The 21,634-nt window shown below is 42.4% G+C and overlaps 3 protein-coding genes across 8 annotated transcripts in view; 1 reads left to right on the top strand and 2 right to left on the bottom strand.

The window, feature by feature from the left end:
• The window catches only part of LOC146971913 (chloride channel protein 1-like), a 28,244-nt gene extending 23,155 nt beyond the window's left edge, over positions 1 to 5,089 (bottom strand). The window contains exon 1 of the mRNA XM_085801531.1: positions 4,542 to 5,089. Coding sequence (XP_085657657.1) covers positions 4,542 to 4,592 — 51 coding nt within the window. The 5' untranslated portion in view covers positions 4,593 to 5,089. The remainder of the gene's footprint in view (positions 1 to 4,541) is intronic.
• Positions 5,090 to 6,335: 1,246 nt separating this feature from the next.
• On the bottom strand, positions 6,336 to 14,566 carry casp2 (caspase 2, apoptosis-related cysteine peptidase). 6 transcript variants are annotated; one of them, XM_085801551.1, is made up of 13 exons: positions 14,422 to 14,566; positions 13,854 to 14,017; positions 12,808 to 12,978; positions 12,627 to 12,686; positions 12,269 to 12,508; positions 12,018 to 12,078; positions 11,476 to 11,567; positions 11,138 to 11,320; positions 10,387 to 10,515; positions 10,188 to 10,278; positions 9,037 to 9,237; positions 8,308 to 8,417; positions 6,336 to 8,203 (listed from the first exon to the last, which is right to left on the bottom strand). In XM_085801551.1, exons 2-13 carry the CDS (start codon positions 14,001 to 14,003, stop codon positions 8,069 to 8,071), a joined length of 1,623 nt encoding a protein of 540 aa, XP_085657677.1. In that variant the 5' UTR covers positions 14,004 to 14,017; positions 14,422 to 14,566; the 3' UTR covers positions 6,336 to 8,068. The 6 variants fall into 6 exon arrangements, with proteins under 6 accessions (XP_085657677.1, XP_085657679.1, XP_085657680.1 ...); XM_085801553.1 differs by having other exon boundaries at positions 9,049 to 9,237; XM_085801554.1 differs by having other exon boundaries at positions 12,323 to 12,508.
• Positions 14,567 to 16,030: 1,464 nt separating this feature from the next.
• Positions 16,031 to 21,602, top strand: rap1gapl (RAP1 GTPase activating protein-like). Its single transcript, XM_085801550.1, has 19 exons — positions 16,031 to 16,307; positions 16,477 to 16,509; positions 16,621 to 16,711; positions 16,922 to 16,957; positions 17,051 to 17,098; positions 17,281 to 17,478; positions 17,589 to 17,686; positions 17,784 to 17,862; positions 18,083 to 18,136; positions 18,728 to 18,811; positions 18,916 to 19,016; positions 19,108 to 19,237; positions 19,344 to 19,511; positions 20,153 to 20,224; positions 20,621 to 20,707; positions 20,816 to 20,971; positions 21,070 to 21,153; positions 21,233 to 21,252; positions 21,348 to 21,602. The coding sequence occupies exons 1-19, from the start codon at positions 16,237 to 16,239 to the stop codon at positions 21,436 to 21,438; spliced, it is 1,701 nt and encodes a 566-aa protein (XP_085657676.1). The 5' UTR covers positions 16,031 to 16,236; the 3' UTR covers positions 21,439 to 21,602.
• Positions 21,603 to 21,634: the final 32 nt, after the last annotated feature.

Here is a 21,634-nt window from a genome sequence, read left to right as displayed (position 1 = left end):
TAAAACAAGGAGGGGGGGGGGGGGGGCGATGCAACAAACATCCTGGATCAGACCCAAACCACTGACAGAGTTACAGTGTTGATGACATAAGTCACTGATCCATCAAGACAACCCAGTGTTATGAGTGTGAGATGAGATTTATTTATTTTTCATACCATTCAGAGATGAGGACATTTTATCTGAAGAGAGATATGTATTTTCAAGATTCATTCAGAAAACAATTTTACTCAGCTTTACTGACATAGAGTAGAGACAATATAAATATAATACATTCTGTTCATTGATTATAACTTGGAACTATATTATTTACTTTGTCTGTAAAGTTGATGGTTGAGATTGGCAGAGGGATACGAGGTAAGCCTGTAAGGTGATGCATAATGTGTGGAGTGTTTTGTTACGTTTTGGAGCCAAGATTAAAAATGGGATGAAGACAGATGAAGCTGTCCTTGTGTTATTACTTTACACATAACCTGAAATGTAAATAGATTTAGTATGGACTGAGTTTAGAGTTAACGCTATGTGTAAATTTATAATTTTTAGTTTTATACTTTGACACAAACTTTCTCTCATTTTTTACTTCTTTCAGTCATATTAAGATGAATTATTAAATAAACGTGTATTAACTGAACTCAAGTCTTTCTTTTTTTTCCCCGACTATATAATTTATGGTTTAATTTATTGGCCAGATAAGAGTCATTAGTCATATTCGAGGGTCACTCTGAGCGCCAACCATAGGAAAATTACTGCAGTCTCCTTTGATCTGGGTCCCAGAGTTAAGATCACCATAGCCCCAAGATGCATTTGGGAAATGAGACCCCTGATTTGTATTCAGTTCAGCACTTTATAGCCCTGTAAGCCACTGCCACACATTTGATATCAGAGGCCGTCTCACCTACGACTGAACTCTTGTATTGCAGCCTTTCACGTTTCTCCCTCACTCTTCCCCCTCAAACTTTCCCTCTCACCACCCCTTGTCCCCATCCATCCAAACCCCCCCCACCACCACTACCCCCCCACCCCTGAGGTGAAACCTTACTCGTGGATAAATTTAGCAGCAGTGTGACCCAATGTTCACTGACACACTTCTCCACACCTCTGCCTCTCTCACGCTGTTTGTCTCTCTTTCGGCCCATCTCTCCCAGGAGGCCACTTGCGCAGACAGATGGAGGTCTTTAACCTTTACACAAAAACAATGACAAGATATTGACACTGTTGCGCCGTTAACATGGTGCTTCATCCTGTAGCTATTGATACGCCACCTAGCAGATTAATTATTACATTATAGCCGCCGCCGTAATTGAAAAGACACATCAAGTGACTGCGATATCGTATGAAGTTTAATGGCTTAATCGTCTACATCCCAGTCATTTCAGTCCGTGAGACATTTGGCAGGTGAACATTATCTCTTTTAGTAGCCTGTAACATTTGAGACTTCTGAGATCTGTTTCACTGCTGTTGACATTCTCACTGACTGAGACCCGTCTCCTCACACAACCTCATTTTTAACCATGTCCATCACACAGGTTGTAACACACAACCAGGTGTATACACAGGCAGCGGTCTGTCCGCGTGTCTGGTCTGCGTGACACGAGGCCACAGAGTGGGCTTCCTCCTTGTTAAGGTCAAAGGTCAACAACGGCTGTGTGACTTGGAAGTAATTAACACAACTTTACAAACTCAGTTTGGTCATTTCCAGGTCAGAGGTGTCCAACGCCTGCGTTAAAACTGTCCCCCCAACTGGCTGATGAGTGAAAGTTTTTTAGATGTCTGATTTAAATACTGTGCAACTATCAATACAACAGTATTTACTGTAGAAGTAACACTTTATTTCACAGGTCCATCATTTGTGGATAATTTTCTAGTAATTTCCTAATTTAATTTATAATGATATTTCCACTAAAGCACTTTGTAACTACACTTTATTTGGGACACCTGTGCATTCAACTGTAATGTGTTGGAAATGTGTAAATCATATAGTTATATTAAATATGTATATTATGTATATGTAATAATGTATATATATACATAAATGCAAAAATATATAATAATATAATTTTGCTTGTCCAACACATTACAGTGGACTGCACAGAGTTTTTCCCTAATGATATTATTGCAAAAATATATATATTAATGACATTATGCTGGACTACATGAATTTGAGAGGCAATTCTGTCAACAACACAAAATGAACATTATAGACTTGTTGCTGCTGTATTGTATTGCATTAGATTGTGTAGATGTACCAAATACAGAGGTCACCAAGTGTAGACATTGATTAATTACCCACAAAGGCAGTTTTGAAGTCTTACAAACTGTCAACACTAAATTTATGACAAATGCAACGTTTCTACATGAGCCGCTGGACATTTGATCCTTCACTGAAATGTTGCAGCTGTTAACCAGGCGTCCATTAGACAGAACTAAACACAACAAGGATGTGTTTGTGTGCTTTAATGCAAACACTTTATTAGTAACTTACAATTAATTTTTTTTCTCTAAGTCAGAGCACAGCAGATCAGCTGAATATGCAATTTGTTTAAAGGCAAGAAGCAATTCAACATGTAAAGGATTTATGAATAATTATCATAGTGGAGCTTGTCATTAAATGACATTTCACTATAATTAGTATCAAATTACAAAGTTCTTTCCAGGAAACTGTCTAGAAAATGATCAGGAAATTACAGACAACTACATAATCACTGTTTCTTATTCTAACTTATTTGATTTTTTTTTTTTTCTTCAATCCTATTGCTCCTATTTATTTATTTATTTTTATTTTTTATTTTTTTCAAATATGATTTTGGAGCTTAAACCTAATTTCAACAGCATCTAAAGAACTACAAATCAGTTTGAAGCCCTGCAAGGTGAAATATTATATTATCTAAATGCAGTTGAACAGTTACGTTTGAAGTAAACATCTAATGAAACACTCTTCTTTTAACCAAACGTAACCCTGTTTTAACCTCAGCAGCACTCACTAAAATTACTGAAAATGCAGACATCTAACATTAACTCCCATCACCACTGTGCATCTGTGAAGATTTAGCCGGCTAAATCATCAACCTGAAAATAAACACCAGCCATATCCTGCTCCTGATCAATAAATAAATTATATTAGGGCGATCTATTAACAGCTCTACACATAAACTCCTCAAATCCTTCAAGGCTCTAATTTCCTCTCTCACACACACAGAGACGCCATCGCAGCTTTCACACCTGAGTGACATGTGACTTTGCAGAGAGACATTAAGCCTGTAAATAGTGGGATTAATTGAGATTTCTTATTTATATCTGACCTGTGGGCCCCCGAGAGGCTCCAGGAGGGTTAGGGATTAGAGATTTTGCTTTGGGCAATCATCCATCTTCTCGAAGGAGAAGAGGAGCTGACACTCTCTCACTGCTCCTCTTCACTTTGACAGTTGCTCAGGCTGCTTTAACACGTACACGCGCACCCCAGCTGCTCCCACCTCAGTTGCTCATGTATTTGTCATTCTTCCATCTTAAAATTCACCACCTCTGCAGAAAATAACACTTTATAACCCCAGACATGGACACACTTCAAATCGTCCACCACCACCACCACCACCAACAACAACAACAACCCGATGCTGTGAGTCGTATCCGTAGAACAGGTGTGATTGGACAGAGTATTAAAAAACAAGCCGATGGTGGTGAAACACCAGCAGACATCTCATCTCAAGATGCTCCTGGAAGGAATGGCCATCATTTAGGATGAGTATTTAAACAGATGAACGGAGGGATATAGTGACATGACTTCATCTCAACACGTACATCTAACCTGTCTGCTCAGGTTTCTTGTATATAGGTATTTATATCCACCAACACATGAAAACAGCAATGACTTTACAAGGCTGCAGCTTGAGAAGCCATACAGAAAGGGGAGAAAAGGGATATATAGAGCTTTAGAATATAAACTAGGTATTGCAAAAGAAAATAATAAATAATAAAGATTTTTTTAAATGAATCACCAAAAGCAAGAGATCAAATAAGAGCTCAGTGTTCTCACACCAAATAAATAAATAAAATGAATAAAATCAATTATATCTATCACTCACTGTTTCTTTACGTGGGCAGTGTGAAACCAGCGGAGACTGTTTATGTGTTTGAGGGCTGTTCGAAGAAATCTGATATAAAGTTGGAGAAATCTTGTTCAAGTAAACAAAAGAGAGGAGGAGGAAGATAAAGAGTATCGATTCAACACGAGGCCACTGGGAGGGCTGCGTGTGATGTAGCAGAGAGAGCCAGGAAAGACCGAAAGCACTGCTTGTTGATGAAGAAGGATGCAACAGATGAAAACAAATGACCAGAGGGAAGTTGTGGAGGAAAATCAGGTTTGAAAGAATTATGGAAGATAAGGAAGGAGCAGGGAAGGACAGCTATAGAGTAAGACTGACAGGCAGGTAGATGGAGAGATGATGGAGAGACAGGTGAAGGGACATTAAATGATGGTGGAGGGAAGGGTCATTTTAAGAGACACAGAGGACGGCAGACAGGTAGAGGAAGATTTGGTAAAGTCCTACCAGGGTCTGTTGGTATCTCAGAGCCTTCCTTTGCGACGCATCTGCAGCCATTGACACGCTGTCACTGATCCAAAAATAACCTCGCTGGACACCCCAGCATTTCCAGTGGCGTGGGCAACACCATACACGCGCTCTCTCTCTCTCGCACACTTATATACTGTATACACACTTTACAGCCGGCGAAATAAACACGCAAAACATCTTCTTGAGTTTCTCACTCTCCCGTGAACTCACTCTCGAACACACAGCTCGCTACACAGAGATAATGGAAAGAGGCAGATGAGGTCCTTCCCGACCGCACTCTTCTCCAGATGATCCAGAGGCTGCGAGCCATCCAGCTCCACTGCAGGACTGACAGACGCACAGACACGGACCAGACAGGCGGACAAAGCAGAGTAAAGCCATCTGATGAGGCAGTGAAGGACACAGCCCTTTCCTTTATTAGAACTGCAGACACCTAATAACACACGCACACACACACACACACACACACACACACAACTTGTTGCCCTTAGCAGCACCCTCCCTGCCAGCCGGCCATTAGGTGTATGTGTGTGTGTGTGTGTGTGTGTGTGTGTGTGTGTGTGTGTGTGTGTGTGTGTGTGTGTGTGTGTGTGTGTGTGTGTGTTTGGATGGACTGTTCTTGTTTGGACAGGGGTGGTGAGGGCGGGGGCAGGGGCTGGGAGGGCACCCCCCCATAGGGCTGCCCCTGCAACGTGAGCAGGAAGGTGCACACGACACCCCTATGACAGCTCACACCTTATCAGCCAATGATGCAAGGCAATCCCCATAACGCTCACATGCTACGGCAGCGCTCCCTCGGGGTATTGGAGGGTGGGAGAGGTGGTGGTGGTGGTGGGGGGCGCTGAATGTGCCCACCCACGGTAGAACACACACCCCAAAAATGCTCATAACGGTAAAGTGATCTCCATATTGCTTAACTTCTGCAGCAGCAGGTTCGGATGTCAACAGGAGCTAACACAGGAAGAGAGCTGAGAGTGTGTATGTGCTGCTCATCATTCCCTGAAAGCTGAAAAGCCCCCCCCCACCACCCCTCACCCCCCCGGGCCTCCAGGTCGGACCACCACCACTGCTCTGCACCCCCCACAGAGAGAGAGAGAGCTCATCCCTCTCTGATAAGTTCATCTAGATGTCTCCGACTGTAACTCATTGGGAGTTTTCCCTTCTTCCTCTCATGCTGATGAGACAGGCGGCCATTATGAAAACCACAAAGACACACAGACACACGCAGATCCCTCTTATCCCCGCCCTGCTTTGTGGTCCACACGCCAGCACATAACAGGCTAATCTCACAGCTACACCGGAGGCCAGCGAGAAATGTGTTACTCTGACGGCCGTCGGCGTGCGCGTGCGTGTGTGTATGTGTGTGTGTGTGTCATGGGAGAATGACTGTGGACAGCTGGCTGGGCCTCTATCTGATACACTAAGAACATTATCACTGGGCAGCGGGCAGTGTAAGAGAGATACATACGTCCCAGTCACAGCATGGAGAGACCTGAGCGCAGCGGAATAGTGGGGAGCTAGTTATACTATACCTGAGAACGGAGGGGACGGGCTGTACGCCGGGAACAACACACACAAACACAGCAACAAGGAGGATCAAATAAAGCGTAGCATGCACCGGAGCAGCCGCCGTGGACATTTGTGCAGAGGCCACATACACACTCTCACACACGCTCACTCTGCAGGGTTCAACTAAAAGCAGACGCATGCACCCTCGATACACACATGTAAACACGCAGCTTTTAAGAAAACATACTGAAAAGTGTCTTGTTTAAAAACCATGGCCTGTTTATTGTACAGTATATTGGCAGTCACTGGTGTTGACAGAAATAAAAATCCCCCCCCCCCCCACACTGCACCTCAGCAGAACTTGGCAGCAAACATCGCTCCTGCAGAACTTCTTTTATACGACATTTTCTTTTATAAATGATATTTCCTTACAATAACACCCAGAAGCAGTGAAGAGCGAACACACTCCATGAGAGGGTAAACTCTATCATAAGCTCCTCGCACACAGCTTCAAGTGTCTTTGTTTACAGATGGTCCCCGATCAATACTGTTTCGATCATATATTCTGTTTCTTTCTTCGACGACAACACTGTTGTAACTAAACACACTCAGCCTGCTCAGGCCTTTTCTGGGAAACATCAATGCTTGCGCAGCCTTAAGAAATAGATTTCCTCAGTGTGTGTGGGGGGTTGACAGCCACAGCAGTACAATATACTGTGAAAGCACCACCGTGGTCCTAAATGTGTCAAATAGATCATCCTCACATGGCACAGGCAGCTGTAGGAAACTGAAAATAGTTTGTGGAAGACATAAAAAATACACATTTTGTCCTCCTTACTGCATCAGATAAACTAAAAATAATACCAGAATACAGTAAGGGGCACTGAGTGTGCAGCACTCGCATTTGGCAGAAACACCTCAGGAGTCAAAGTTAGAGCAAAGGTCGAAGTTCATACAGTAGGTGTATGACCTACAAGTAGCACCACATTCCCCTGACAGCCCACCACCCTGACATGGACACATCTACAGTAACAGCTTCAGTTGGCGTCTTCATTAAATTTGAGGTTGTTGTTTTGTTTTGTTTTTTGCTGGTTCAAAATCTACAGGCAAAGGCAAAGAAAGATCATGAAAAATGACTAAAAACGAAGATTTTGTTTCGGAGCTGCCCTGTAGGTATATTCTGCTTCATGAGGCTATGTGAAGAAAAAACAGTGAGCTGCTCTAATATGGGCAGTTCAAACCTGCAACTATGATTTTACTTTTTAATCCTCACTGCAGCTGAGTCAGAGTCTGAGTCTGCAGCTAAATAAAAACGATCTGCATTCATAACAGTAAAGATCATTTTGAACTGCAGGACATAAATAATATTGATGAAAGCGAGATGATGAAATGGATTTTTCTCTGCTGTGCTGCCCCCTGCCTGTCACTTCACTTAAAAACAAGAAATAACTTTTAAACAAACAGTATGTACAATGGAAAGAAAACAGGATTCAAAATCCTTATAAAACAATTTCATATAAAATTAAGCCACAAAAATAGATCTGTGTATAAAATACAGCTTAAAAAGAGAGACTTGTGAAAGCTCGATGGAGGTGTGCAATGAGAAAACAAACAAAAAAATAAATGTGTCTCCTAAAAAGGATTAAAATCTAACTGGCATAGACACACACACACACACACACAGATAAATGCATATATTGTATGCTAATATGTTGCTCATTCTCGAGCACATGTAGATTAACATAAACTTGCTCCTTTTTCCTTTCCAGGATATGTGCATGAGCATGTCTGTGTATGTGTGGAGGCAGTATTTACAAAGAAAACGTGAATGAATAAATCCTCTGTTTGGATGTGAAGTTTTAACAGTTGGAACGGGGTTGAGTGTGCGCCATTATTTGGCGTGGAATGAAGATGTGTGCCCTTGTTGAGATGCTTTGAAGCAAGGAATGATGGTCTGTGTGTGTTAATCACCGTCATGTTCATATTTGCATATATCAATACTGGGGCTGGTACTTGGGGAACAGGTAGAAGTCTTTGCACAACGAGCTGGTGAACTCCGACATCTCTTTGCAGCGGTGGTGGGCGGTGCCTGGGGCGTAACCCTCTCGCTCTTTGATACGTCCGTTGACCTAGAAGCAGGTGAGAGATAAAGGATGAAAGGAGAAAATTAAATCCATGAAAGCATAAATTACACTACATTTAGTATATTAACATAAAGAATGTCTATATTCACCTGCACCATGATGTCTGCAAGGTGCGTGTCTCTGGCGCGGAGGCGGAGTGCTGTGTTAAGTTCCTGGATGAACCAGGATCCTCTCTTGGTGTTTCGCATGGCTGCTGTGCCTTGAGGAGGAAGAGACCAAACAATAAAGGCTTAACACATTGAGATGAGATGTGGGGAAACAAAGCAAAAGGTGGTGTCTGGTATTTACAAAGAAAGAAAATACTGGACTGTCATCTTTAAACAGGGATTCCAACAAGAATTGTTTCTCTGTTTTATAACTGTCTGACTAAACACTTACAAAAATGGGCGACACAAAATTAATTCAATACAGTTTTAAGATTGTTTTCCTCTCATACACTTGTGTGCCTAATTGCCAAAAATATCATCCGTGTTGGTTTTCACATAGTTGTGCGTGCATTACTGGTGGAAAATTACTGCACATTCAACTCCAGTTGGGTACAGGAGCATTATAAAATCAGTATTATGGGGTGGAAATAACAGGTAGCCCACACACTGATGTGATTTTCATGGCTGAAATGTTGCTTCAGTGACTAAATTGTAGCTTGTAAATATCCATTTTCCTGTTGCATGCATTACTGCACATCTGCACTGCCTCATTAATTTGCCCACACATTTTTTTTTTTTTTTCCATTTACACATTTCAGTTGCGGTAATTAAAAATCATTGTACATTTCACAAATAAATTCATCCCAGAATAACAAAAAGGGACAAACTTACAAATTCTCTGACCTTTGAGAGACGCGAAGCCACATATCATGTCAGAGCGCTGCGGCAGTTTAATCCTGGGCCTCCCCATGTCCCCTCTCTGTCTGGAGTCTGCATCCCCCTGCCCTTCCCTCCCAGCATCTCGCTGCTCACAGCTCGGGGAGCAGGTCCTCCCTGGTCCGTCTATCTGCTCCACGCCACAGTCCATCTCATCTGGAGGAAAAGAAGGTTTCTATTAAGCTGATATCGAGAGTTAAACAGGTTTTTTTCCTTTACTCTCAAACATAATTTGGCTTCATTTGGTCTTGATAGCAAAACTACTCAAACTAAGGTGGCCTTGACCAGAGCCCTGGCAAAAACACAGTGTTACTGCTGAGCGATGAACCAGCAACTCAAAAATGTATTCTGTAATCATCACATCAACTCATACAAATAGAGATCCATAATTTTATTTGAGTATTGGAACTTCATGAGCCTTGGTGAAAAAACTCATTGGGCCTCAAATACGTGACGAAACCCTCGAACAGCCTGACCACTTCAGCCTACTCAAGAGGAGCAAAGTTTGAATTCAGGAACCCAAACCTTCACCTACTGTAGGTCATTTTTAAATAATCCATGAAGCCCCAAACACTGGGACGTAACAGTTACTGGTTTATTAGTGAAGCTATTTACATAGGTATTGGCCAAACACGGCTAATGGCCTTTCAGTAGCACACCTGTAGTGGGCTCAGTGGTGGAGCAAGGAAATGCATGACAATTAGGATTCCTCCTGAGGGGCTGCCAGGGGCGAAATGAGCAGTGTAGTCAGGCCATGACCTCCATCACAAGAACTGACTAATTAGCTAGGTGCATGAGATAAAGTAATAATATCATAATATCGTGTTTATGGACTTTTGTTGTCCTCATTGAACTCTGTCTATTCAAGCCTGGAACAAACACTGGAAGTGGACACATTGTGATGCCAGATAATAAACTGCCACACAGGCCATCTGTCAGTATCCAAGAGGGTGAGAGGAGACAACATCTGGACATGTGGAGGGACACGCTGGCGTCCGTCTATTCAAGTCCACTTTTGTGCTTTCAGGATGGATGATCAGATATCTGTCTCTAAAACACACATCTCTTATTTCTTTTCCATGATCTTCCTTATCATAACATCTTACCTCCTCTGCATGCCTGGACAAAAAACATCTTCGGTTTGTTCTGCAGCAGTGGACAGTGTGCATTGTCAAAGGCCTCAAACACCCAGTCCAGCTGAAAATGACCAAACGATATACAAGTTAAAAGTCTGAAAAGAACGCGCAGCTTAATCACTGTATGACATTACATACATCAGGAAAGAAAAATATTCATGAGTCACACCTTCAAGAGCTGTCCGTCTGTGCCGTATATGGCTCCATCCACTCCATGGGAGAGAAGACACACCACGCAGCTGTCCACGGTCCGGTGCTCTGGTCGTCGGGAGAAATTCTCAATACACGACCTCATACCCTACACAAAGAAGAAGAAAGGAGGGGTCAGGAAATATTATAGTGTCTAAGGCTTCATTGCCTCTGTTTGCAGTTTGCTTTTTCAATACAGAAGTGGTGGGTGAGGAAAGTGAGTGGTTACCCAGAAGATTTCAGTAGCAATTTAATGTCAAGGTCTTCTCACTCTCAGAGCCACTTCTCACTCATGTCTCTGAGCAAGACAATGACAGCAGACATGCTTCACAAGTTTCTCAGAACAAATGAAATGTCTGAAATGCAAAATGTGTGTTTACTCTGCTTTAAGATTGCCACACTGAACAGAAGTGAAGATGGGAACTGGGCTCAATAACCTTGACAAACAGAGCTCCTTTTCTACACATACTGGCTAAGTGACTTTGTCAGAGCAGTTCAAGTTGAAAAGGTTCCTCTTACGTTGACAGCTCCCCCTTTTCATTTTTTCAACAAAATAAGATAAAGAAAATGCTGGCACTCAGAGTCAAATAGTCTTATCTATTATTGGGCAATTAGCAAACACGTCTCTGCTGTATGCCATCATAAGCGTCGACCAAATAAGATGGTTCACATTTTGAAAAGCATCCTGTGAATTCATACTGAGCCGGTATGCGCGTGTGTGTGTGTGTTACCTGAGCAGTGAGGTCTCTGTGGACAGCAACCGCGTAGTCCAGCTCTGTGAAGACCTTCCTGAGGACTTCGTCATCGACTTCACCTCCCTTCCTGGGGTCAAGGTCAGCAGCAGCACAACTGTCAAAGGTCACGTTGCTGATCACCAGGGCAAAGCCACGCGGTGATGAATTCATTCTGTAAGACTGTGAAGGATCAAGGTGGAAGAGTTAAAAAAAACATGCAAAAAAACACAAGAATGGTTTGGCACTGAGGATGTATGACGTGCTTCTCGTTAGGCCACAGGTAAAACATACCAGTTAAGCTGCTGAAAACCTGTTGATGAAGAGAAGTATTTTACCTGGTGGCAATGTGAGAGGTAAAAGTCAGGAGTGCACGGGAGCACAGGAGTGGTGATGGGACTGTCTGCATCCAGACTAAACTCCATGGACTCTGCGGGACACACAAACACACCAGCACAATCAAAAACCTCTGCTTGTTACAAATGAAAGTGCTGATGCACATTTCTAAGTCGTCAGCAACGGTGGTGTGATAACAAACGCTGTACTACACTGCTGTGAATGAGTCACTCTCGGGGCGTGGTGCCTGCAGGTACAGACAGCAGACAAACGCTGGAGCAGCCGCACTCCCACACTTCTCTCAGTGACACGATCACGTAACAGGCAGCTCACACAGACAGAACTCATCTAAACAGCTGTTCACCAGAGAATGTTTTTGTGTTGACATGTATTCGTTTACATGTGTTGTAAAACTCAAAAGACAAACTCTTTTGTCCAGTCACCGCCCAATATCTCCAGGGAAACGGAATAATATTGACAACAACACCGGGCACAAAAGGACCTATTTTGACCTGAATGAAGGCCACGCTGCAGTAGCACTCACCATGTGTCCTTGCTCTCTTGGCTGCAACACCCTCCTGGGTGGGAAGAGGGAGGGGAGATTTCTGAAATTTAACCACATGTACAAATGATTAAAGACAAAATATTATCTGCTAAACCACAAGAGGTATTAGACAGATAATGAGGGATTTTGTTCCCTTCAGTGGCAGCAGCAGCTGTTGTTTGTTGTGGGGATATGACAACTGCAATTGTAACCTAACTATTAAGGAGAACTCCTGCCTGCTGTCTGACTACCTCAGCAGGCCATCTGGTTGGCAATGTACGATGGATGTGGTTTGTAATTCTCACATCTGTTTGCTCATCTCTTCCTCTTTTCTTCATCCTCTGCCTCTCCTTGCTCCTGTCCTCCTCCCTGACAGGGACCAACCCTCTGGGTGATGGTGACTCTGAGGGTAGGCAGAGATCTGACTCTTGGACTGGGCATGATGTGGTGCTGCTCACCTCGCTCTTTTCCTGTCTGTCTAATAAGGACACCTGCAGAAGACCATTTTACTGGAGCATACCTTTATTAGAACTCAATAACTTCAAACTGTGAATTTCTGTAACTTCAAACTGTGACGATAGCTGCAATACTTTTAAACCCTCTGCTCACCTCTCCCTTTTTTTCTGTCTGCACGGCCTTTCCTTGTTGCTCTTCCTCTGGCTGTATCATCTGTGTGAGTATAAAACCCTCTGAGAACTGCACTTACACAAGTCTTGTAAGAATCTGCTCTGTATAGTTTTGCGTGTGTGTGAGGTGATGTACACAGATGTGAAATGATGTATACACTCACAGCTGCATGTGTCTCCTTGTCAACTTTTTCTGGTGACTGTATGAGCAGGTCACGCAGATGCTGCTGCTCGGTTTCTTGCAGAGCTGCACAGAAGCTGCTGAAGGCTCTGGGCCCTCGCTTTGGAAGGATTTGCAGCAAACGCCAGCTTCGTTTCTGAGATGTTTGCTCGACCTGGAGTGGAGGTGATCAGATCAGAAAACACAAGATCACTGACACAGACTAAATGTAAGGGAACATCTGATTTATTCCTGTCACGTCCCCAATATTGTATGTATCATCCACCCACTGCCGACTCTCCATGTCACTAACATTTGTCTACCAGAATTCAATAAGGCTTCGGCTGTTTAAAGGGAACATTATTCATTATCATGGGATATATATCTTCAAACGAGATATCTTCAAGCTGTTAACTGTCTTCTCTCAAAAACATCTCTTACTTTAAAAACCTCAACCCATTTGACAAGTAACCCCTTAGAATTAAACAATATCTACCTGTGACCCCTTATTTACCTTATAATGCCACATTTACATCATATTACTTACTTATAATATTAAGTAATATATTAACAGCACAGCGGGAAAAGCCATGTTTCAGTTTGATTTATTTTACATACTATTTGTTTGTACCTGGGTTCATTTAAAAATAAACTGCAAGAGACATGTAAGAGCATGAGAGAGGATCATTTATCTGATGTGATTAGAAGTTTCCACCACGGCTTTGGAATAACGCATTGGAGTAACATTGTGGACTTGAATAATAAGCTGTTCAGCCACATAGTGATTTCAATTTCATGAAATAAAGTGTTAGTATATTTACCATAACAGAAATAACGAAAAAAAGAAAAAGAAAAAAAGAGAGAAGCATAACAAGCAAGCACAGACTTTTAAGCATAACCCTTTCTCTCACACTGATGAGCTGCATGTAGATGGCACGAATTACAGGTGCATGCTGGTTAATAGTCAATGAATTATTATTTGTATTGACAGATCATTTACTTATTTCCAACTTTAGGATAATCGTGTCTTCAACAGGGGTCTTCACATACCATGATGGTCTCTGCCATGTTCTCGGTCAGGATGTCGTCTGCCTGCAGCGACTGTATGAGCAGCTCGTCCACCACCAGCTGCTTGCAGAGGACAGCGGAGCGCCTCCTCAGCGTCAGCCTGTCCCGCTCCAGCATGCCACACTCCAACATCTTGTCCCAACACACTGGGTACAGGACAGGGTTTAAGCAAGACACATGAGCCCCAATGACAGCAAAAGGGTAAACAAACCTCAGTAATAATAGCGAGGTGACAGGTAACGTTAATGTCAACAACTTCACTGTTACTACAAGACACACACTGTGCGGTCGGTGTGTGTGTGCCTTCAGTTGTACCCGATACTCTCTCTCTCAGTTGTATCGCCAAATAATTAACTGGCTTTTATTCGTGCATTGGTGTTAAGACTATCACATCGGTAATGAACCGTAGTAAAGTTGACGTTTTATTGACAGGTGACCTGGACGTTGGTGGCTAATTACCGTTGCTAACTTGCTAGCTAGCTAACTTCGGTTGTCCTTTTTCCTGCATTAAAGCGAACGATGTGTAATTACTGCAGCACCCTCCACTTACCGTTGTTTTGTTTGTGCAGCGGGGTGCGAAAATATCCAGGAAACCCCACAGCGAAATGTCGACGAGTTTCACACTATTTCACGCAAATTAACAACATCCCGTCCTGACTCCTGAAACCAACTTCCGCGGCACTCGCTGGACTCCCATGAGGGGGCGGGGCTACGACGTCGTTGTTTTGGAGCGGGACCAATGAAAACGCAAGGCAGTTTGATTGACGTTTCAGGTGGCCAATGGCACACCCTTTAACAGGCGGTCGGCGGTCGCCACCTACTGTAAACCCACTGTGTGAAATCGAGGATTCATGGGCATTTTGAATTTGAATTTGCTCTCTGTAAATAAATAACCAATTGATAAGGAGCGCTTTGAAGACAGGCACACACAGCCCTCTAATAGTGGGCCATCTGATAAGGAGAGGATGGGTCGTTATTGGCTGGGGAGAGAGAAAGGGAAGGGGATTCTTAGTAAAGTCATTTCCATTCATGATAATGGGCGTGATCATAGCTGAAAAACACAAAAACATGTAATTAAGAAATGCAAGTCCAGAGGATTAGCACTTCATTGAAACATTGGGGTATTTGTTCTATATCAGTTTTATGTCATATTTAAAATAAAGGCAGTGTGATACATTTCTGAGGGTTAGGTCAAAGTTGAATAAAGATAAATGTTAAAGACAAATCTACCCCAAGAATTAAATAAGTAAAAAAAAAAACAGCAACAAAAACCTTAATGAGCCCAACATTATAATTCTGCTCAAACAGATGAAATTATATTATGATATAATAATCCACTGGATTTTAATTATATTGTTATAATAACGCTGGTCTGATGTTGTTCCTGCTTGACAGAGAAAAAATCCTACTGTAAAATTTAATATTTTTCACACTATTACATTTCATATAACAACGGTAAAACTGTCATTTTTATGTGTGAAACGTCTGCTGTATCTGTTAATTTACTACCAAAAATAAACATCAATGGGATCAACCTTTACAATATAATGTAGTTTTATGATTATACTAAACCAGTTATATGGACTGTGTGTGAGGTGGTGGAGCTGCTGACTCCAGGGTTGACAGGTTGCCAACTTTGTTTTTCGTCTTTCCTTCTGACCCATTAAATTTCTATTCTATCCTTTTTAATCTCGTGATCCTTCGCAGGGGCTCCAACCTCCTTGGGAACCACCTAAAACCAAACCCCCACTTGTAGGGGTTTGGTATGGATTATTTACACCAACCATCTAATTAAGATTCACAGTTGACTGACTTGATCAAATCTGTGTCATTCGAGACATCATTTAAATGCACACCTTTTCTCTCTTTCTTTTTGTCTTCCTCTCTCTCTCTCCTGAGGCCCACTTCACCCTCCCCTGCTGTCTATCTCCTCACCCTCACTGTGTGTGCTGTCAATAATTGATGATCCTTACTGACTCAAAGGGTAACTGGTCCGGGAGAAAATGTCTCACCCATTTCTTTATTTATTTCCAAGTATATCTCAAAGCCCTGCAGCCAGTCTGGGAAACCACAAGTGTTTATTCAAGTGCAAGGATCGATGGCATGAGGCTGCCTGGTCATGTCGGCTGTTGGAGTTTGCGATGGCTGCTACACCTGCAACCATGAGCGGGTTAATGCTGCCTGCCTGTCTGACTGACAGCAGGACCAGGGAGGGGAGGAAAGGGAAACTTAAATGAGTGAGAGGCAGGGGGCAGAGAGGAGGAGGAGTGACAGAATGATAGAGTGAATTAATTCAACCATAGCCAGCCCTGATTGACTCGGCAACAATCTGGCATGTACAAACACTCACAGTGACAACAAAGCCATGGAGAGAGAAAAGAGGAATGACACGTCCTTCTCTAGGAAGAGAAGTTTCACTTTTGGGGCATATGGAGGGTGAGTAAAGACGCTATTTGTCTCATATTGGGAATGACATCTTCTACAAAAAGTCAATTGAGCAGCTATAGAGACTAAACCCATGTGATTATTTTTAGATACAAATAATGCTGGTGGTTTGAAATGATACGTTCTCCTTTCTGAGTGTTTTTCACTTCCTTGTTTACAGTGTGGACAGATTCACATGTGGGGATGAGACAAGGTGAGGTTTTATTTCCATTGTTAACATTCCTGCTTTATTGTAAACTGCGAGAACTGAATGAGAAGCAATGAATTGTGCTTTCTTCTTGTGTAAATCAACCTGTTGCTGCAGACCTGAATCTGCAGAAGACAACATACTGGACATCCTGGACTCTCCTGCCAGGGAGAGCAAGCCTTTCCTCTCCGCCAGCAGCAACCAGAGGGTGATACCATTGTTATGTCCAGCGTTCACCTTCGCTGCTTGTTCTAATTCAATATACTTAATGTATTTCCATACACAGCATTTCTGGAGAAGTCACTTTCCACTTGTGGCTGAGTCATTTGTCTTGTTCCTCTTCCTGCCCATGTTTCTCCTTCCCTTTCTCTCCGTCTGCGTTTCTGTCTGATGTCTGTTGTGCTGTTGTTCATACCAGGACACAGAGCTGTTTGAAATCATTGAAAAGCTGCAGGTGAGTTACAGTACCATTGATCTTGTGCTTGTGTATCCAGTGATGCCTGAGCAGCAGAAGTTTCTTATCATCGATGTTCCTTTTGTCCATCAGGGCAGCAGGATTGATGAGCAGCGCTGTGAATTCCCGTTGCCTCTGAAGGTTAGTCTTTAATCTGAGACTATAAAACCACTGAGCAGACTCTATTTATACGGGTGCAATCCTGTGTGTGTGTGTGTGTTGACACTGACCTTTTCATGATAACCATTACATTTGTTTACCAAAACAATGAACAAGACGGGCCCTCGTCGGCATAACCGTGTTCTTCTCTGTGTCTATTTTAGTCTCCGCTTTTAACGATAGGTGGAGAACTGCCGCTCATTCTCCCTTCAAAGTTGGGGGGCTACTGGGTAGACCCCTCACTGGAGAGGCTTGTAGATGTGAGTCCCACCTCCTCCCACTATGGCCTCGATCCAGAGAGCTACGACCTCATGGAGAGAGACAGCGAGGCCACAATCTACCAGGAGTTTTTCCGCTCCAGGGTTAGTAGACTTCACATAGAGGTTTATTTAGATAACCAAATTACCTCATATTCAAACTAAGTGTATTAACTATTAACTTTTGCACTATTTCTGTCGCTCTGCCCTTCTAGTACCATCATTCATTCACAGCAGTGGATCCATCTCTGGGGCCGCTGGTTCTCTCTGTGTGTTTAGAGGAAGAGGAGAATAAGCTGCGGGTGATACTAAGGTTGAGTGAGATTTTTGGCCATTGTACCGAATCATTATTCAATGTTGGAAATGTTTGTTAGAAAATGTCTGAAGGTGAAGCACATTTTGTCTCACAGAATGAAGGAGTGCTCTTTGCATGGTGTTTTCTCCGTGTCCCTCTTCCCTAACATCCCATCTGCTGTTGAATTAGCAAAGGTACCAAACTACTAAAGTATCCAGACGTGACACAATATCATGCTGCAAAAGTATCATCATTTTTATTGATTGATGCATTAACACATGAAGCATTTTATGAATTCATTATTAAATTCATTTTCACAACGTCAAATTGTTTTGGGTAGTTTGATTTATAATAATAATAATGTCATATAGCGTCATATGAACAGGCATTTCTCATCTCTTTACATCTTTCTAGATGCTCTGTGACAGAGTGACAGTCTCAAAGTTTGAAGTGGTCAGCTACCTCAAGGTGATGTCCTAAATGATCTAAAATTGATTTTAAAGGCATAGTTCAACATTTTGGCAAATTGGCCCATTGCCTAATCCCTATAGTTTTAGGAGTAGGTTCGTTACCTTTAATTGTCGGTGCAAGCTATTTTTAGATCGGCAGAGCCGCAGAGCAGAGCCTCGAGCTGCTCAGAGCTATGCTATGGAGGCTCATGGGATTTCTTGGTTTCCCTCATCAAACTCATCAAATACACAATCCAACAACTCCAAACTCCGTCTCATAACATTACATTATTATCTCATAGTGTGGTGATTGTGCAGGTCACAACTTGTCCACCAGAACGTTTTGGAGTTGCTGGATTGTGTATTTGATGAGTTTGATGAGGGAAACCAAGAAATCCCATGAGCCTCCGTAGCGTAGCTCTGAGCAGCTCGCGGCTCTGCTCTGCCGTTCTAAAAATAGCTTTGCACCGACAATTAAAGGTAACGAATTTACTCCTAAAACTATAGGGATTATGGCAATGGGCCAATTTGCCAAAATGTTGAACTATCCCTTTAACTGAAAAATAAAATATTTTCCTCCTAAAATTGATCTCCTACTTTAATCTTTCAGGCTCCAGAACTCATCACTGCATTTGATGAGCACAGAGTTTCTCCTAATTTCAAGTTTGGTGTTTTGTACCAAAAGGAAGGGCAGGTAAGGATCGGTGCTTTACTTTACAAAGTCCACCCTATTTTAAAAACCACAGGCATATAGCATCATGTCATGACTACTCTCAGACATAACCCATCTCTCTCTAGCTCACCGAGGAGGACATACTCAGTAACAATGATGAAAGTGAAGAGTTTAAAGAGTTCCTGTCCATTCTGGGAGAGACGATTCAGCTGCAAGGCTTTACTGGGTATCTCATGATGTTGTTGTTAAGTTTTTGTTGAGATGATAATGGAGGACATGAAATAACACGTTTTCTTCTCGTCGCTCCCTTCTCCCAGGTTCAGGGGTGGACTAGATGTGTGTCATGGTCAGACAGGAAGTGAAGCAGTCTTCACTTCCTTTCATGGAAGAGAAATCATGTTCCATGTTGCAACTAAACTGCCTTTCACAGAGGGAGACCCGCAGCAGGTCTCTGACTCTTGTTTTGCACTGGTGACTCATAACTTATTTTTGGGTCAAGTTACTGAAACAGATACTGACACACATTTCTCCTTCTCCTCCTCATCCCACACAGCTACAAAGAAAACGACACATTGGAAATGACATTGTAGCTCTGGTCTACCAGGAGGGCCAAACCCCTTTTCTATCTGATGTCATCAAGTCTCACTTCCTGCACTGTTTCCTGGTGGTGCGGAGGATTCAGAGGGAGGAGGAGACAGATGCAGGTGGAGCTGAATACCAGGTGAGTTTTTTTTTTTTTTTTTTTTTTTTACAGCCGAAGCTGAGCATCTCATTTAAAATGTACTGATATTTCCCTGTACTAACTGTACTGTCTGACTGATTAGACTGCTGTTACATCAGCTGATGTTCATTCATTCAAGATTAAAAAAAAAATGAACATGTATTTATTGAAATAGTCTAGATTTTCATCAAGCCAAGACACGAGCCAATAACAGTAACTGTACAGTTGGCAAAATGTGAAGATGCTGAATGTCTGAAGATGCCAGTCTGTTTTTTCAAATACTGTATGTGGGATGCACTTGTTGCCACATTTCTACCAAAAATGTACCATTAGCACACGCCCTTTCACAAAATATCGCTAACGAGACAAGAAATTTGAGGAAAATCAAAGACAGCAGCAGTGAAAGAAATAATAACAGTCAGGTTGAAAAATCTACGAGCCCTGTACAATGAATGATGCATATTGCAAGACCGAAAGGACACTTTCTTACACACATCTTCATTCTCTACTCTTGAGTGCTGTTATTTATCAGCAGACATAACCTATACTGCTTTACTGATACAGATCTGCTGATCTAATTTTGATATGAGCCAGGACAGTTCATCAGCCATGCTCTCTGAGTCTTCTCAACCTCTATGCAGGTGTGTGTCACAGCCAGAGACGATGTTCCTCCTTTTGGTCCGGTTATCCCACATCCTCCCATCTTCACAGATGTAAGAAATGACACAAAACCTGAAGCGGCTGCTCTCATTTTCAAAAAGCCAAATGAAAAATGTCAACATATTTTTCCTCTGTTGTCAACCTCTCAGTTTTCAACACCACCCTTTCCCCCCCAAGCCATGCAACTAATACGATGAGCAACATTCCTACAATGACTTTGTCTCATCATGTTGTCTGCCTTGGGTTTTCCTTTCTTTCTTTTTTTACCTGCCTGCTTCTGTCCTTGTCTTGTTGTCAAACCTTACTTTGATTATTTACCTAATAAACTTTGTTTACACTCCACCTGTGAGCCTATGACCCTATGATCCAGGCTGCTCTGAATTCTTACAGTTTAATACATTTATGATTGAGAATCTTCTCACGTCTTGGTTCGCTGCCTTGTCTTTTAGCGCTCTGTCATGAGAGAATTCCTTCTGACCAAACTCATCAATGCAGAGATTTCCTGTTATAAGTCTGAGCGTTTCAGCAAATTAGAGGTAGGAGGAGCACAATACCTGTGTTTTGACTGTATTAATGTTTTCTCATGAGTATTAATCTCTCTGCCCTACGTCTATCTCCCCTTTCCATCCTCCCTATTTACTAAGCTCCGGACTCGTTCATCGCTCCTCGAGGGCTTGCAGGCTGAACTCTCCACTCGTTCCCAGTGCATGATGGGGGATCCACCGCTGTCTGCTCTCCCCTCTTCTGAAGGTGTACGGGGGGCATCTGAGGGGAGTGGAGGATTCATTGAAAACTTTAAGGTGAGTGTTGGCCTTGCTTATGACGTTTCAGAAACTTGCACAGCTTGTTTTCACTATTCTAAAATTTACATGATGTTCTTCCCAATTTCTTTCATCAGAGAGCCATCAGGGTGCGGAGTCATTCTTTTGAGACTCTTGGGGTACCCAGGAAGACAGGTAGCAGTGCGTCACAGAAGCCAAAGGTAAAACGTTACACTTAGCTGAAAGATGTTTGACTGAATAAAGGTTTGAGCTAATAGTCTTCTCTAACTTTCTTTGCAGACAGACAAAGATGGAGAGAGGTATGACGAAAGATATGATTTGTATGGTTTGATTAAGTAATAGGCCTGTAAACAGTTCAACAAGACAAATTAATACTCTTTTCTCTGGTTTTCAGTGACAAATCTCCAGGATCTGTGCCTGTTCTCACTGACAGTTTGGGACCAGCTGAACTCAAAGATCAACCAAGTCCTCAAGAGGAGACATAGAAACAAACATAACTTTGTAGATTTTAGCTACAAATACACATAGACACTGCTAGCCCATATGGTCATTACTTTAATATCCAGGTGGATGACTTCTATGTAAATAGATTGGAAACGTAAATAGTATATCTGTCCAGGTGGATGACTTCTATGTAAATAGATTGGAAACATAAATAGTATATCTAAGAATATATTTTAC

Source organism: Trachurus japonicus, chromosome 16 (genome assembly GCF_045865225.1).
Source record: "Trachurus japonicus isolate A0001 chromosome 16, Traja_1.0".
NCBI lineage: Eukaryota > Metazoa > Chordata > Actinopteri > Carangiformes > Carangidae > Trachurus > Trachurus japonicus.
The sequence above is the reverse complement of the archived record's forward strand: the minus strand, read 5'-3'. Positions and strand labels throughout refer to the sequence as shown.

What these genes read in the sequence shown, in the direction of transcription:
- casp2 (XM_085801551.1), bottom strand. Translation starts at nt 14,003, where the DNA reads ATGTTGGAGTGTGGCATGCTGGAGCGGGACAGGCTGACGCTGAGGAGG. An exon ending in ACATGGCAGAGACCATCATG is followed by an intron (nt 12,979 to 13,853) that starts GTATGTGAAGAC and finishes CCTCCACTCCAG; the next exon opens with GTCGAGCAAACATCTCAGAA. An exon ending in TCTCAAAGGTCAGAGAATTT is followed by an intron (nt 8,418 to 9,036) that starts GTAAGTTTGTCC and finishes TTCCTCCTCAAG; the next exon opens with GCACAGCAGCCATGCGAAAC.
- rap1gapl (XM_085801550.1), top strand. Translation starts at nt 16,237, where the DNA reads ATGGAGAGAGAAAAGAGGAATGACACGTCCTTCTCTAGGAAGAGAAGT. An exon ending in ACATGTGGGGATGAGACAAG is followed by an intron (nt 16,510 to 16,620) that starts GTGAGGTTTTAT and finishes CTGTTGCTGCAG; the next exon opens with ACCTGAATCTGCAGAAGACA. An exon ending in ACAGACAAAGATGGAGAGAG is followed by an intron (nt 21,253 to 21,347) that starts GTATGACGAAAG and finishes TCTGGTTTTCAG; the next exon opens with TGACAAATCTCCAGGATCTG.